General features: G+C 43.3%; 1 protein-coding gene across 3 annotated transcripts in view; it reads right to left on the bottom strand.

Moving 5' to 3' along the window:
• RCOR1 (REST corepressor 1) overlaps positions 1-15,192 on the bottom strand; it is an 82,848-nt gene that overhangs the window by 29,707 nt on the left and 37,949 nt on the right. For all 3 annotated transcript variants that reach the window (XM_058849708.1, XM_058849690.1, XM_058849698.1), the window contains one exon: positions 11,444-11,527. In XM_058849708.1, coding sequence (XP_058705691.1) covers positions 11,444-11,527 — 84 coding nt within the window. The remainder of the gene's footprint in view (positions 1-11,443; positions 11,528-15,192) is intronic.

Here is a 15,192-nt window from a genome sequence, read left to right as displayed (position 1 = left end):
ATAAAATGGAGAACCCCACTGCTGGGAGATTTATCCCTCCAAAAACCCTAATACCTACCAAGAGTTTCCTTTGTCACACAAAGGCAATCAGTCCTCAAGCAGTACACACTAATAAAGTAAAAAGAAGCACTGTGTTTCCTACCTCCTTTTTAATTATTTTTAATACTGTTCTTTGCATGGCCTGCATATAAGGACAAGATCAAAGCTGAAACCTCAGTGATGGTTAAAGACACCACTCATCTGCCTTTAGATTTTGCTACACCAGCTAGAACGCTGTACTACAGACACTGGTGTAGTGACAAATTAGCGTAATTTTTGTGGCTTGCCAAAACTACATTAAACTCCTTACCAGGAAAGGGCCTTTTGTTAGTACACATGTAACTTCTAAAGCCTTTATCAACATATGTTCATTCCTGAAGTTGCACCCTCTCCTGACACCATCACACCATGAAGTCTCCACACACTGTGCATATACACAGGGCAGTGTGTTAATGAGGACTGCCATACGGAAAGCCAGACGGATGATGCTCTCTGCTGCTGTTCTCCTTCAGAAAGGCCATGTGGGCGCCCATGGTAAGGACATCCATGGAGGATCCTCTGGGAAGAAAGACTGCTTCTTATACATCCATCACATTCAACCTTCAGTCAGAAATCTGCTCTGCAAATTAGCAGAGCAAATCAGTTATCCATAGCATAGTTTGCCATGGCAAACTGAACACCACTTTACTGGAGGGATGGCACAGGTTTAAAAATCTACAGAGCCCTAAGCACCACAAACCCAGATGTTGCCAGATGTCCTACAGAAAAGGATGAGAGAGATCTGTCGGGGCAGTAACAAAGAGAAAATATTGTCTTTGGGATCTAGCACAGAACAGGAAGAGCCAAATGGGATAACTGTGGGACCTAAACTGTGACCATATGGAATCTGAGCATGGCTATCATTTAGCATGGCAAGCCTGATCCTAAATCAGACACAGACAATGGACTGTACTAAATGTAATTATCAGAGCAATTGATACTGGATTTAAAGCCTATGTGAGAACAGAAACCCATCACACATTAGTTTCTGGCAGGGAGAAAACACTCATTTCCATGTATGACCTTCCAAGACAGAAAGAGAAGCTACAGACAGGATAAATGCACACAGCAAACACCTAAACAACAAAGAGTTTATGGCAGAATAGCTCTTTGCATTATTCAGTACAGTGCTCTAAATTCAGTCTGAGAAGCCCTAAAGCCAGATTTATTCTGCTGTCAAACCATGGCTTGGTTTTTACTGGGAGATTACAGCCTTGGATTATACACTTCAACTACAGGCAGCAACACACCCAAGCAACTCAAGTAGCAACATTATCAATAGTCAGAGGTACAGTTATCAATACAGTTAAAGAGGTAGATTATTTTTTAAAAAATTTAAAAATCATCATATTGTTCAGTGCAGGGGATTCTAACTTTGGTTAGAAGAAACCTCCTTTGCAGATTTTTTTGAATAGAAATTATCATGCTCACTTCTTGAGAATGCCCAATCTAGTGAATGCTTTCCAAAAGCCATATTTGTTAATTTGAACAAAAAAAACCCCACAAAAACAAAAAAAACAACCAAAAAAAAACCACCAACAACAACAAAAAACCCCAACACCACCACCACCACACCAATTTGACACACACTGATGACAGAATCAGTATGGGAGACCAGAGTCAGGTTACTAGCAATCCAATACAAGGCTTCAGTACCCTGCCTAGGAACATTCTCAGCTCTTCGTCCACTTCATGCTTTATACATTGAATTTCTTGGTCTGCAAAACAGTCATCAAGAATACCATAAAGCTTCATTGAGTAACCTGCTGCCAACCAGCTTCAGAAGCCACCAAGGACTATCCAGACTGAAAACACTACAGACAGTGAAACCTTCCACAAGGTCCATTTTCCAACCTCAAAGAGATTTTGAAAGCTCCTAAAAAACAGTGCTATTACACTCTCTGTTGCTGTAAGAATGCAGACTAATGAAAGCCCTGTATCAGAGCCAGGCTTCCTAAACAGCATGTGTAACTCCACTTCCTCACAACACAGGGTCTTTGTGCAGTATGAGGGCACACGCACAAGGGGTATGCGGGAGCAGAATAGCCATCAGGTTCAATTACAGCTCATTATTATTGTTACTGATAATAAGGCCTGTGACAAGAAAGGAGAAGCCACGCTGACTCCCTTTATATTGGACACAAAAGGAAAATAAATGATCGATTTGTCCCCTGGGTACCTCCTCGAGAGACTGTCACTTGGGCAGAAGGGAAGCATCAGGCAAGCCAGCAGTCAGCAAGAGGAAGGAGACAATTCTGAGTCACACAGTGGCTGCCCTCAGCAGATGTGGATCACCCTACTACAGACAGGTCAGCCTTTGGGAGATACTAACACTCAGTGCATCCATTCTTGCACTTATCTACTTCCTATAGGCTTAGAAGCAGAAGAGTTGCAAAGATGTGTCTGACCTCAGAAAGTCTATGCAGAAAGCCAGCAAGGGTCCACAGCCAGATCTTGGACAACATCATCCTTACAGCACCCTCTAACCAAAGCAGTAGTGTCATGTTGACAGATATTAAGGTACTAAAATACCTGTCAAATTAAGTCAATTTAGAAAAAAATGAAGTTACAGATTCATATAGCACATGCTGAAACTTGGATTATATGCAGACTCTCAGCCCTCAAGGCTAACCCTAAGACACTCTATGGAAAAGCCTATGATAAACCAATGTTACTAAATAGACCCTGGGATATCAGTGGTGGGTTATTGTGGCTTTTAGCCAAGAGTTATAAACCCAGTCCTTACTGAGAAGTTATTATGTATATTCATATTACCACTAATCCTTGCAGTGCTAGAAAATTCACTACAACCCTACCACAATTTGAACCTGCACAAGAAGCACATGAACAGGGAAGTAAGTTAATGCAGAATGCAAAAGTAAGAGTACAGCAAAATTAAGTAGAAGGAGTGGTTCCTAATTAGAGCAAATAATGCCACAGCAAACACAATGATGAGGGAAGCTCTGGCACATGTCCTGGAGAAAGCCAGGCTGCTTTGCCTCCTGCACTAGCAGGTCTGTAAAGGTCACGCTTGGCAGCACAGGAACTCATCATGGCAAGCTGTTACAGCTATGACCTCCTCAAGCATTCCTCTATGGAAACATCTCCCACAAGAGCTCCTCCCTGCCTGTGCACAGCTTCCATCACATACCTATAAACACATACCTGCTGACTAATTTTGCTCTGAGGAAAAAATTTTAAGAAAAAGAACTTAGAAGGTTACCCTCAGTTCCCTGACCATTCCTATTTTTCACTCACAGCTACCATAAGAGACCAGAAAAAACAATCTAGTCCTCTGAAATGCCCCAAGCCTACCATTCCCAGCAAGACTGGGGCACACTCAGCTCATCCCAGGGCTGGGCCAAGCAGCGTGAAGCAGCTGCAGCCTCCTAGTTCTTGTCATACTGGTCCTACAACTTGCACAGCGCCGATCAGGCTGGCTAAGGCTGCTCCCAAACGTATTTCAGATCAAGGCTCACTGCCAGGGTAACTCTTAACACAGCTATCATCACTCCATTACATCCACGTCATCCTGTCTCTAAACTTCTCTTAGGAAAAAAAAGCTTCTGAGCGCCAGCATGGGTTCAGTCCCACAGTAGAGGCAGCCAGCATTTTCAAAGTGGGTCATCTTGACACGTTTGGAGAAGGCCTGGATCACGCTGCAGTGAAAAGGAGGAACAAACAGGTGGCAGGAGAGAACAAGGCACATGAAGAAACTGGTGACTACCTCCCCCCTCCCAGCAGCAAAAATTCCTCCAGGATAGCAAAGCTACTTTAGATAAGACATCCTTTTCCTGGATACTGTCCAACACATTCTCTTCTTCAGGCTTTTTTTTTTCCCAGGCTTTGGGGAAAAAAAAAAACAAACAAACAACAAAACACACCAACACAATCCAGTGTACCTTTGTTACAATCCATCCAAATACACAGCCTAGTTCTCTCAAACTAAATTGCTTTCCTGACTCCACTACTGTGAAAGGGTTAAAAAAATCATCTTAATTTAAATATGCATTCAGGATCCAGAAATATCAACCTGCAGCAATAACGATGAAAGAACTGCTCTGAGACTTCCACACAGCACTGCAACAGCAACTAGCACAGCAGATGACAAACAAAGGGGAAACTGCAGCTAAGTTTGAGGCAACTCAGCCATTTCAGGGATACCCATAGCCTTTAAATGATGGTTAGCTTCTTTTTGCTATTCATAATATCACTACTATAAGCATCAAAAGTTTCCTTAATTAAAACAAAAAATTGCATTCTTTCACCTTCGTCTTCTGAGCATTTTCTAAAGTGCAGCAACTGCAGCTGCTGGGAAAAGTGGCCATGACTATTATTTCTACAGCTAAATTTAAGCAGAATCTTAAATTAAACACAAATTCTTTCATTTCTGAATTCATGGAGACTCATTCTTCAGCTACTGTATTTACAACCAAGCTTCACAGCTGCCAGGTTCGCTGCATAATATGAAATTTGGATTAGGGATAAACATAAACCCAATTCTGCTTTAACATTAATCCTTTTTGCTGCCACCGGGACAGACAACAAACTGATCTTTCTAGGTAAGGAGCATACACAAACAGCACAAACCTAAGTTTGGATTTTTTTGCTATCTTCACTTCAGCAACAAAAGGTCAGCATGTACCTCCAGGAGACAATCACAATTCCTGAAGTCCACCCCTTAGAGACCTAGCAGCTCTTTTTTCACTGCTCATACTTTTACCACTATGAAAAGAAAAAAAAAGGAAACCAACACTTCAACAAGTAAAAATCCTGGACACAAACAAGCAAAAAAATCCCTAACAGGAGAAGCACAATACATATGCACCTTCCTTCACAACCTCCTACAGCATTTAACCAACCACAAAAAAAACCCAAGTATAAGCTCTGCTAAGAGTTCAACAATACTTTTTTTCTCTCTGGTAGCAAAGCCTAAGCAGCTCCTACTCTCCCATGCCTGGCCAAAGTGGCTGCACTTTTACTGAGCATCAACACAATCTTTTATGGGATCACAAACCAGGTCACAATAGAGGATGGGGGGAGAGTGGATCCAAAATAAAACAACAATTTTTCAATAAAACAACACTGTTTCTAGGACCCTGTTTAGGGCATGATGGAGAGGAGGGTCTTAAAAACAGCTTTTCTGATATATACAAGACTATATCCTCTGCCTCACTGCTGCTGCCTGAGGAAGACTGCCTGTGTGCTGGGGAGGACATGACTCTCAAATCTCTGAAGCAATGTTCCCTTCTATTTTACATGCATCCTGTAAATAGGGGCTTTATTTTCTAAAAGGGAGATTTTAAGATCAGCACTTTCCCCAGTCTACAGTCTCCCATTTGTGGTATTCTTCTCATATTTATTTATTGCTAGGGCACTCTATGCCCCATGGAAAATGAGAGCTAATGACGATAGTGACAGAGTCATATGTTCACAGAATTCACAGGACAAAGTAAGTAAGGCAAGGGGAAAAGGCTATGTCCAAGCAGAAGCTCTTCTTAAAACAGCTATGGCTCATATACAGACTGAAAACAGAGACCAGCCACACAAATCATGATCAGACACATGCAGTAAACCTTAGAAGACATTTTTATGTTCTTTATTCTGATAGACATTTTTAATTTGAGAATAGACAAAATACATTTCCAAGCTTTCTCAACATTCTCTTTAGAAGAAAAACTAAAGAGCAATCCAGAGTCCATTTAATGCAAAGATAAATATACCTTTAAAGATATATATCCTTATATATATATATATATCTTTAGTATCCCCTTGAACTAAAGGTAGAGACAGACTCTGGCCACTTTAACCTCCAACCTGCCCTCAGAAATTCTGGCATTCACCATCACAACAGAGAAGAGCTACCAAAACTCACTTGCACCCTAAGAAGGCTGCTGACACACTAAGGAACAGGGCACACTTTAAAATGTGTTTGGGACATGGGCTTTTCAAATCCTGAACGCCAACTCATAACTTCTTAGGGTGGAGTACCACACACACCCAGCTACCCCAGCTACCCAGCCTGTAGCACAGTTAACTAAACCTTGCCCATCCAAACACCACAGGGTTAATATCTTTAGTAACCATAGCAACCAGCACTTCTTCCTCCATCAGAGCCTCAGCTGGCACATTACTGCCTTCCCAGCATCAGGTTTTTGCAGCACATTTAGGGACTGCTCCCTTTCCCCCCAGCCACAGGGTGTGGCCAGACACATTAGGAAGATGTTGGAGCACTCAGCTGTTTCACCTAATTCTGGCATTTCTCTGTCCCCATGTCCCCGGAGTCTTTCTGCTTCCCATCCACAGAGAGAAGGAGGATGTCTGAATTCCCCCTCATGTGCACCACGGCAGGCAAAAATGTAAAGCAAGGAGCCAGCTGCAGCCTCTAAAGAAATGCCACAGGATAACATAGGAAGGGACTGGTGAATGTTGAAGTTGGCAATGCCAATCCGTCATCAGGTCAAACAGAAGCAGCACTGCAAGACCAGAAGATTCAGTTGCCCTCCATGATCCAGTGTCCCACAGGTATTAGAAACAGTATTTGCCTGCTCAGTGACACCCCATAAACTGTAAATCCGCTGGAGACATCCATCAAGATACCAGTGAGAAAACAAAACTCCCATCTAGCAGCACACACATTCTGTCAAGAAGAAAGACCAAAAATTACTTTCAAAGCAGAGCTTATCACTAGCAAAATAATACATCTTTCCTTCTTGTAGTTCACCTCTGAACTGCAGATGCATAAAAGCAATAATCACATCCTACCCTCTCGCCTGGTGTCCGTGCCTCACTCCTGGGCAGCTGCTGCATGCCAACACTTGCTCATTTCTAAACCAACCCAAAGTCATTTTTTTGGTTCCACTCACTGGCGCACTTGGCACAGAGAGAGACACTGCTGTTTTATTAATAGCTTCATGCTGGCCCAGCTCAATCCTGTGCAGGGTTTCCACAGCATCATTACAATGCATTTTTCACTATCTCCCCTCCTCCTTCACCACGTGCCACTCCGAGAGAGCAGATGCCTGTCTTCCACCTAGCTGTTCCTCCTCCTCAATGTCACCTTGCTCAAGGCATCATTCTTCCTGTGTCCTTCCCCACCCTCTGTGACAGAGCCAGCACAGCCAGAACAGCTGCCCTCCATGGCTCCAAGTCCACAGAGCCTCTCAGGAGTCTCACTTCGAGAGCAAGCTCTGTGTGAGGTGTGACCTGGCCACAGCACAGGGAATTTGGAGCAGAACTAGAAGAGAGCAGTTATTTTAAGTCCAAATGTTCAGTTACTGCATAGTGACATTTCTTTCTTTCATCTTCAAAAGAGACAGGTCAAACTTCTAGTTCTGGGCTAACTTTGTGACTACTATGGTGGCACTGCTATGCATGTGACCCCTAAAAAGGCAGAAGTATGGAAGTAGATATGGACCGGGCTGGCAGCTTTCAACTTTGGTATTAATACGGGCAAGGCAGTAAGTGGTTTGTATCCAGAATTAATGGTTAACAAGGCAGAGGATAAAAGAAATCAGCAATGTGGCAACACATACTTTTGCTTTCATCTTCTCTGTTACATCCATCACTTCATGACATCCAGGTAAAAGGTTTCTCCAGTGTGACCAAAACATTTCTTCAGCACACAGGGTGCACGGGACCCAAACAAGCTTTTAACTAACTGTGTGAGCCTGGAGCATCAGGTACACAGATATCCACCAGGTCTTGGCTGACACACTGGTCTTTCTGGGATTCATTTCAACAGCTTACAGGAGACCTTCCCATAACCTCCAACAGTTTTGCCAGCCCTCTGACAAACCCATCAGGTGCACTGCACTGCTCTTGTCACAGATCTGCTCAGTGTTTTGTAGCACAGATTCCCCTTTAACAGGGGCAGGTTGTGCAAGTTCCACTGATTGCACAGAACTCTCCCGCTCATGAGAGCTACAGTTCACTCTGAGGAAGAGCTAACATGTGCTACTTCCATCTTCATGCTGAGACCCAGCCACAGGAAGAGAGAAGAGTTCTGTAACTTTCAGGCACAGGATGGATTACAGGCTTTGGAGTACAAACAAAAGTAATCACAGGTACCAATGTGCTGCTGATTGGAAAGATTTGTTCACCCACACTTCAGCCTGAAGAGCAGTACTGAAATGGATGTGTTAGCTGGGACTCACAGACGTACAGCCCAAGGGGCTACACCAACCTCCTGGAGACCACAGCTCCTTCCACTTCCAATTTTACATTGCCAATTAATGATCTCCCCCACCAAGGATAATACATCACAAAAACCCATGATTTAAAAGGGCATCAAGAAATACGAGAATCTGTCGCTTCCCTGGAGAACTTCCAGCAGTCAATCTCAAAAAAATGCCTCCACATACCTGGACATTTCACTTCAGTCTGTGTGGGCTTATTTTGTAGCCATCTATTTGTATTATGTGTGTCTCTTATTATGTCAAAATTTCTCTTTGAGAGAATAATTGACAATAGTTCCCCTTTCAGTCTCTTTTCAGTAAGCTAAACAGATGGAGTTTGCTTCAGCTTCTGTTTCCAAATTGTTTCAGCAGCTTCTGTCTCCATCCTTTTCTCAGTTTTTAAACACTAAAGCCAAGGTTCATTCCCCTGAATGCTGCTGGATAGAGCGGCAGCAAACTGTTCCAGTGACTACCTAACTCTTTACACCCACATCATCTTCTGGGTCAAGCACGACACTGGGAAGTTTTGCTGAATTACCGGCCCACTGTTTCCCCAAGATTGCTCTCTAAGCCATTTCTTTCCAAACATCAGGCTTGATGTAGAAAGCCAGAGATTTCAGTACTGAGATTCATAACCCTGCAGTTGGGTCATTAAGAGCCCATTGCATTGGCAGCAGTCCAAGTAAGGAAAAGACCCAAAGCACTCTACAAGACTGTCAGTAGCATTAATTTTATTTACCATCCTGTCAGTCTACGGCTCATCCACAATTCCCTATCAACTCCCCACATCACTGATGGAAATGCTGATCATCATCAGTCCTCTCACACATCCCCATGGATGCCATTTAATTAGGATTCACTATCAACGATGCCAAGACTTGTCAGTGAACTTGAGAGTAGCTGGAGACACCTCCTGTCCCCTGATGTTCCCTCATCATAAACCATAAAGCAGATTAGGGAACTCTGCTTGTGATACATTTAGTAAGTGCTCTACAGCCATTGCAGAGCACTGGTGTTTTGGAGGAAGTTCCCCCCTTTTGCAAGGAAGTGGGATTGAATCAGGCTCTCATGCAATCAGTGCCTAACAGCTCTCTTGAATACATTAGAGCAATAAACTTATTTCTACCAATCAATCCATTCTTAGTTTCTACCTAAAAGCTCCTACCTCCATTCAGCATTTGTTTTTCACAGTTCATTTTTAAGAAATGCCAGATAGAGACAGGAATGCCTGATTCTGTTCAAAACTATCAGCTCAGATTGACACAAAACAAAGCTATGACCAACCAGCCCCCACCCTGTTCTCTCATTCCCTGCACAGCTGCCTTCTTCCCATCTGCCACCCCAAGGTCCCCTCAGCCACCTCTAACAATGCTCCTTTGGCTTTTTACTACTATTGGATACTTAATTTCTTAACTCCACCCCTCTGTATCAAACAGGGACCTGGGAGGTATTTTTGGTGCCATGCACAACATGTACAACAGCCTCATACTTTACTTCCCCAAACTCCACATGAATTTTACTGGTTTTTTGCTGTGCCTCTTTTGGAAGGTGAACTCACTGGTGAGGCTTATATACTTACTAAAATGTTCAATATTTTGAAAAATTCATTCTAGCCCTGCTCTTATATTCAGGTTGTTTTCCCCAACTTTTTTAGTGTACTAACAGACAACTGCCACCTACTTTTTATTTCTCAATATCATCCTATCTTTTAATTACCTCTTATGTTCATGACATCTTAGCAGATATTATATCTTCTCTATATATATTATTAGCATATTTTTATGCCAATTACCACAGAATATTCAGTTAAAGATTATTTTACTCAATCCCACATATCTTCCCTCCTTTTCCTCCTCCATTCTGTCTTCCCTCTTCAAGAAACCAGTTTTCTATCAGGCAGGAGTTAAAGGTTCCAAACTTGAGATGAGACTCAAAAGACATTCAGACTTGAGAGGCAGCTACAGGAATCCCATGTCACAGCCAGCCCATGAACAGTCACTCCTTTTGGTGGTGGCAACTATTTCTTGCTGTTATACCTTTTAAGAGGTTTCTAGCTGTAAATAACGCAAATACATTCTTCTCCTCATCAGTTTTATTTATTTCAGCATCCAATAGCCAGCAGGGAGCAGACAAGGAGAGAAGGCACACATGATCCTTGCAAAGCCCTTTTTATCTGCAGATCAGTACCATCATCCTTCTGTAATTTAAGGGGCAACTTGCTCAGTGGAACAAATGCCCCAGGGCATAGCACAGGCCTTTCATGACAGAGCCAGTTGGTGCACAATCTCTGCTGCCTTTATTTGCAAATGGCACTACATCTTCACATGTGCCTTATGATGCATCCCAAGCCTTGAGCCTACTGGAAAATCAGTTATTCACTTAACAGTGCCACCACAAAAACTGCAGAGGAACAGGAATGCATGATTCTCATTCTTGGCCACCGAATCAGAAAGGATAAAAAAAAAAAAAACCAAAAATCAAGGTATAAGCACAAAGTCAAAATTAGCTCCTTTCAGTTCCCTCCCCCAAAAGTGCTTAGGTTTAGTTACTGCATTCAAACAGCAGCCCTTTAATCAAGGAGTCCTACTTATTCATGAGGAGAACTGTAGCTAGACAAGCCTTTCAAACACTAGTTCTGCCATCTGGCAGCAGCACTGAGACTTGTTCCCAGACACACACAGAGCGCTGTTAATTGCCCTCACGTGGAATTGCAAGGCACTGCAATTGTTCTGGCATTTAAAACCTCCATGGGCTCCAGATGTGGATTTGTCTTTGTGGAGGAAAAGGTACTACTAATTACCAAATATTTCCTGCCCCCCCCACCCACCCCCCAACACTTTTCATTTTCCTCTCCCCAGTTATTTCTGTCATCTTCTACAGCACCAACAGCAAAAAAAGCCAATTGTGTAGGCCCGCAGATGAGTATCTTAAAGAATTCATACCACAGAATAATGTTTGTCACATTTCTCTTGCTTTCCTGGCCCCTGTGGATTTGACACTGAGCAGCTGCCCAGTGGAGAACAAAGATTATCTGGGGATTGCTTTGTAGGCTTTTCTTTTTTCAAATTAATTTCAATTCATAATGAAAAGGTCACAGACAGAACCTCTCTACCAAAAGTGGCAACTTTGCATTCTTGAAGTGATAAATATAAGGAAAGAATGGAGTAAAAGCAGTTGAAGGGACTTACATTTTGCTTCAGACAGATTCTGGTTAGGTGACCAGACCAGCATGCCGAGATTTTCTCTCTCCTGACTTCGCCTTGCAAGTTTGGCTTAAGAGAAAACAGATACAAACCAAGTTACAGAGAAAGTAATTTCAGATGCAAAATGGATACAAAAGTGACTTATCACACATCTGCAACTTTTAATCAAGATATAAAACCCAGCCACAGAGTTAAAACCCCATCTTCCCATTCAGACCCGAGGCTTTTCCTTGTTTCTTCAATGCATCACCCTCTATGTAACATGACAGATACTGCACACTCTCCTGCAGTACACTAAGCAGCATACGTTAGATCTAAATTAAAAGTTAATTAATGTTTCTCTTCCAGCACACTTGATTATTTTTCTTCCAGCCATCATTAAATGAAAAAGGGAGGAGCTAGGCTCTGGCAGCAGGCTCCAAGCTCTGGACATCATGAAACTGCATTGTGCAGACAGATTAACCCTTCAGGGTAGGCACATGCATAAAACCTCCCACACCACTTTCTGAGTGCCTCCTGCACCATACCAGCAGCCCTTCTGTGCCTCCATCCCCCACACAGTCAGGAATGCCCACCCAGGTGACACTGGGTCCCTCAGGTTACAATCAGGTCCCAGTCTCAACTGCTCCAGAGAAATCCAAATGCATTCACACCCACACTGAGACACACACCCACACTCAGAAAACAAGTCTGTTTTCAACCAGCTTAACTAACACCTGGTTGGCAGGACAGCTCTTCAAGTCTCAAGTGAAGATCAACAGCTGCACATAGTTCAAAAAAGCAACTTCAAACTAAGGTATGTTTCAAGAGCAAGCTCTTGTCAATTCTGATGATGTTCGGTCACAAGCAGTCAAAAGAGAAGGAGGAGGAAGAGGACAAGAAGAGAAAGAAACTCCCTCCTTTGAGTCAGCACACACACAGACAGCCCAACCACCAGCCCTAGCAGACAGAAACTTGCAAATCTTGTTATGAATGAGTACCTACAGTACTATTTCCACTACAAAATGCCACATAACGCTCAAATTTTATGCAATATTTCAACACAATGCTATTTTCTCTGTGCTGTGCAATTAGACATACTACTGCCACTTCATGATGCAATTAAAACAGGTCAGAAAAGATCTAGTAACACAAAATTACATTACAGTACTATGAACACTCATTGTTTCACCACTGTTTTTAACCTGAAATCTGCTCAGCTAAGAACAGTCATTTTATAACAAAAGTATTTTAACATCAAATTTAAAGCACAGCATGTATTAAAAATAACCACCTGTCAGCAACATATTTACACTGAACTAGCAGGTTTTTTTTTATTATAGACACCATGATTATCTTTCACTTGGGTTTTTGGGAAGGTTTTGCATTGTTTTAGGGAGGTTAGCAACTGTGCATACAAGGCATTTTGCACACTCTGCATGTTCATTACTTTCTACACTAGGCAAAAAAAAGGAGTGATAAGAGACAACATGCACTGCTGGCAAGAGACGGGAGGTGAAGACCAGACACAGAACACAAAGAGTGTCTGAAATTAAAATTACAAGTCCTGAAACATTTAACATTAAATTTTACCTTCTTCCTCATTTCAAGTCTAAGCTGGAATGCAAAGAAGGCAAAGGAAGAGTCAACCCTAAACCTTCCTTTTATCGATTTTTTCCCTTCACCCTCCTTATCCAGGATGGCCTGTTCTACTGAAGTCTAACATGGGGTTCAAAGAACAGAAAAGTAAAATGTCTCTCTCCTCTTTAACCTACACTGAAAAGTACATTCTTATTCCATAAAAATACTCAAAGACAGAAATCATCAGCCCAGTCTCCATGAATTTAAACACTTCCACCCAAATGCCAACACACCCCCAGTACCCACCGCAGCTCAGGAGCCTGATGCCCAAACACTGCCAAAACCAAGCGAGGTGTAACAACAGGCAATGCCACAGCCTGCCTTTAGCACACTTTCACTCGCTGAACTGGCAAAACCCACCTAAATCAGGAAAAGGAAAAAGTTTTCTCCCAGTTTAGCAGTCTGAACATCCTCTGCTCTGGGACACATCAGGCGCACATCCCAGCCCAGCTGCCCCTATCAGGAGCAGTGCACCACTAGCTCAGCTCACCCACAGTAAGCTGGGGGAAGTTTCACCTCCCATGGTTAAACCCCAAGTTAGGCTCTGGGGCATTGCAGAGGGATCCCCACAGACCTTCCAGGAATCCCTGGCTCCCTTCCTGAGCCAGCCCTAGGAGGTGATAACCAGTGCAGGGAGGTACTGCAGGACCTCATGGCACCCAAAAGCAGGGTAACAAAATGTGCTCCTCATGCTCCACTGCAGCTCCATAACAGGTACCCAGGAACTCCCCTAGCCAAGAAAACGCCTTGGGTTAGGAGCTGCCTCCTTCCAGCCATGCGTTCCCTCCCTGGGCATCATGCAGAGGTGCCTGCAGATGCAGATGCTGGGCTTCATGCCACCCTCAGAACCCTCTTCTGCCCAGTTCCCACAGCCCAGTGTCTTCCTCTCTCCAGCCCCTCTGTAGCACCAACCATACAGGTTACACTGGGCTTGTGATATATGTGTGAAACAGCACCTCCAGTGCTCCCACAACTTATCCCCCATTCCACCTCTCTACTCAAGCCCACACATATCCACCCTCAGGCCTCATTTCTTGACAGCTGTAGAGGCCAGTCCAAGGCACACAGTAGGGTTATGCAGAAACTCATGCTTTTCTGCAAAGGGCAGAAGTACATAAAAGGCCAACACACATAGAAAGATGGGGGTGGGGAGTTCCTCAAACATCCATAAAGGCTGATACTCCCTCCCTACATTCAAAGATGCTTGCCAGGTCCTTCACCTTCCAGCACCACATCCTCCCCAGCACCCCTTCTCAAGCCCACATTTACTGTCCCTCATATGTAAGGCAGACATGACAGGCATTCTTCCAAGAACGGCGCTGACCCCACCATAAATATACACAGCATAAGTACTCTTACTGCATGATGTACCAATGAAAAGCTTAAGAGCCTGCTCAGAATTTGGAAGCACATTGAAATTGAAATGACTGCTTGAGAGAACAGCCACGAGAGCAGAAGAGGGACCTCAGAGCAGAGGTTACATCCCTTTACAGCACCATTTCAAGCACAGCTGCAGTGCTCACCCAACACTGTCCCATGCTTCTGAACAAGGAATACCAGGATGAATTCTGACACTCTGCACTTCAGTGCTAAAGCTATAAAGATAATTCAATTTAATCTGTTGTGTATTTCATATAAAAATAGCCACGTAAGAAGGGCAAGGGTTACTCTTTTTTTAGGAGAACCGATCAATTCAGGATCAATGAGGTTTGCTTGTTTAAGCAACTGCAGTTAAACCAGTGCAACCTGTGTTTAGAGCAGCTGTAGAGTGGCAGACAAGAACATCTGACACTTCAGGTAATCCTGCACTTTCATCTAGCTACCCACCAGGTATTTATAAAGTCTCTGCCACAGCCATTAGTTCCATATCAGAGTTGCTGTGGGAACAAACGCTCTGTAATCACTTTCCCACTGTTAGCTTTCCCATTTGTCCCAAGTCTGTCAGGAATCATGCTTCCTCCAAGAGGAAGACCTACTACAAGCAGCCCCCCTAAATTTTGTTCCACTATCAGAATTCACAGGGAATGTAAACTTCCGTTGCCTCTACCCAGGCAGAGAAGTGCAGCCCCAACTAGCCACAGTTGCTCTTTCCACAGCAGCTACCATATCTCTCT

This window comes from Poecile atricapillus, chromosome 1 (genome assembly GCF_030490865.1).
Source record: "Poecile atricapillus isolate bPoeAtr1 chromosome 1, bPoeAtr1.hap1, whole genome shotgun sequence".
Taxonomy (NCBI): domain Eukaryota; kingdom Metazoa; phylum Chordata; class Aves; order Passeriformes; family Paridae; genus Poecile; species Poecile atricapillus.
Note: the sequence above shows the minus strand (reverse complement) of the source record. Positions and strands in the feature narration are given on the sequence as shown.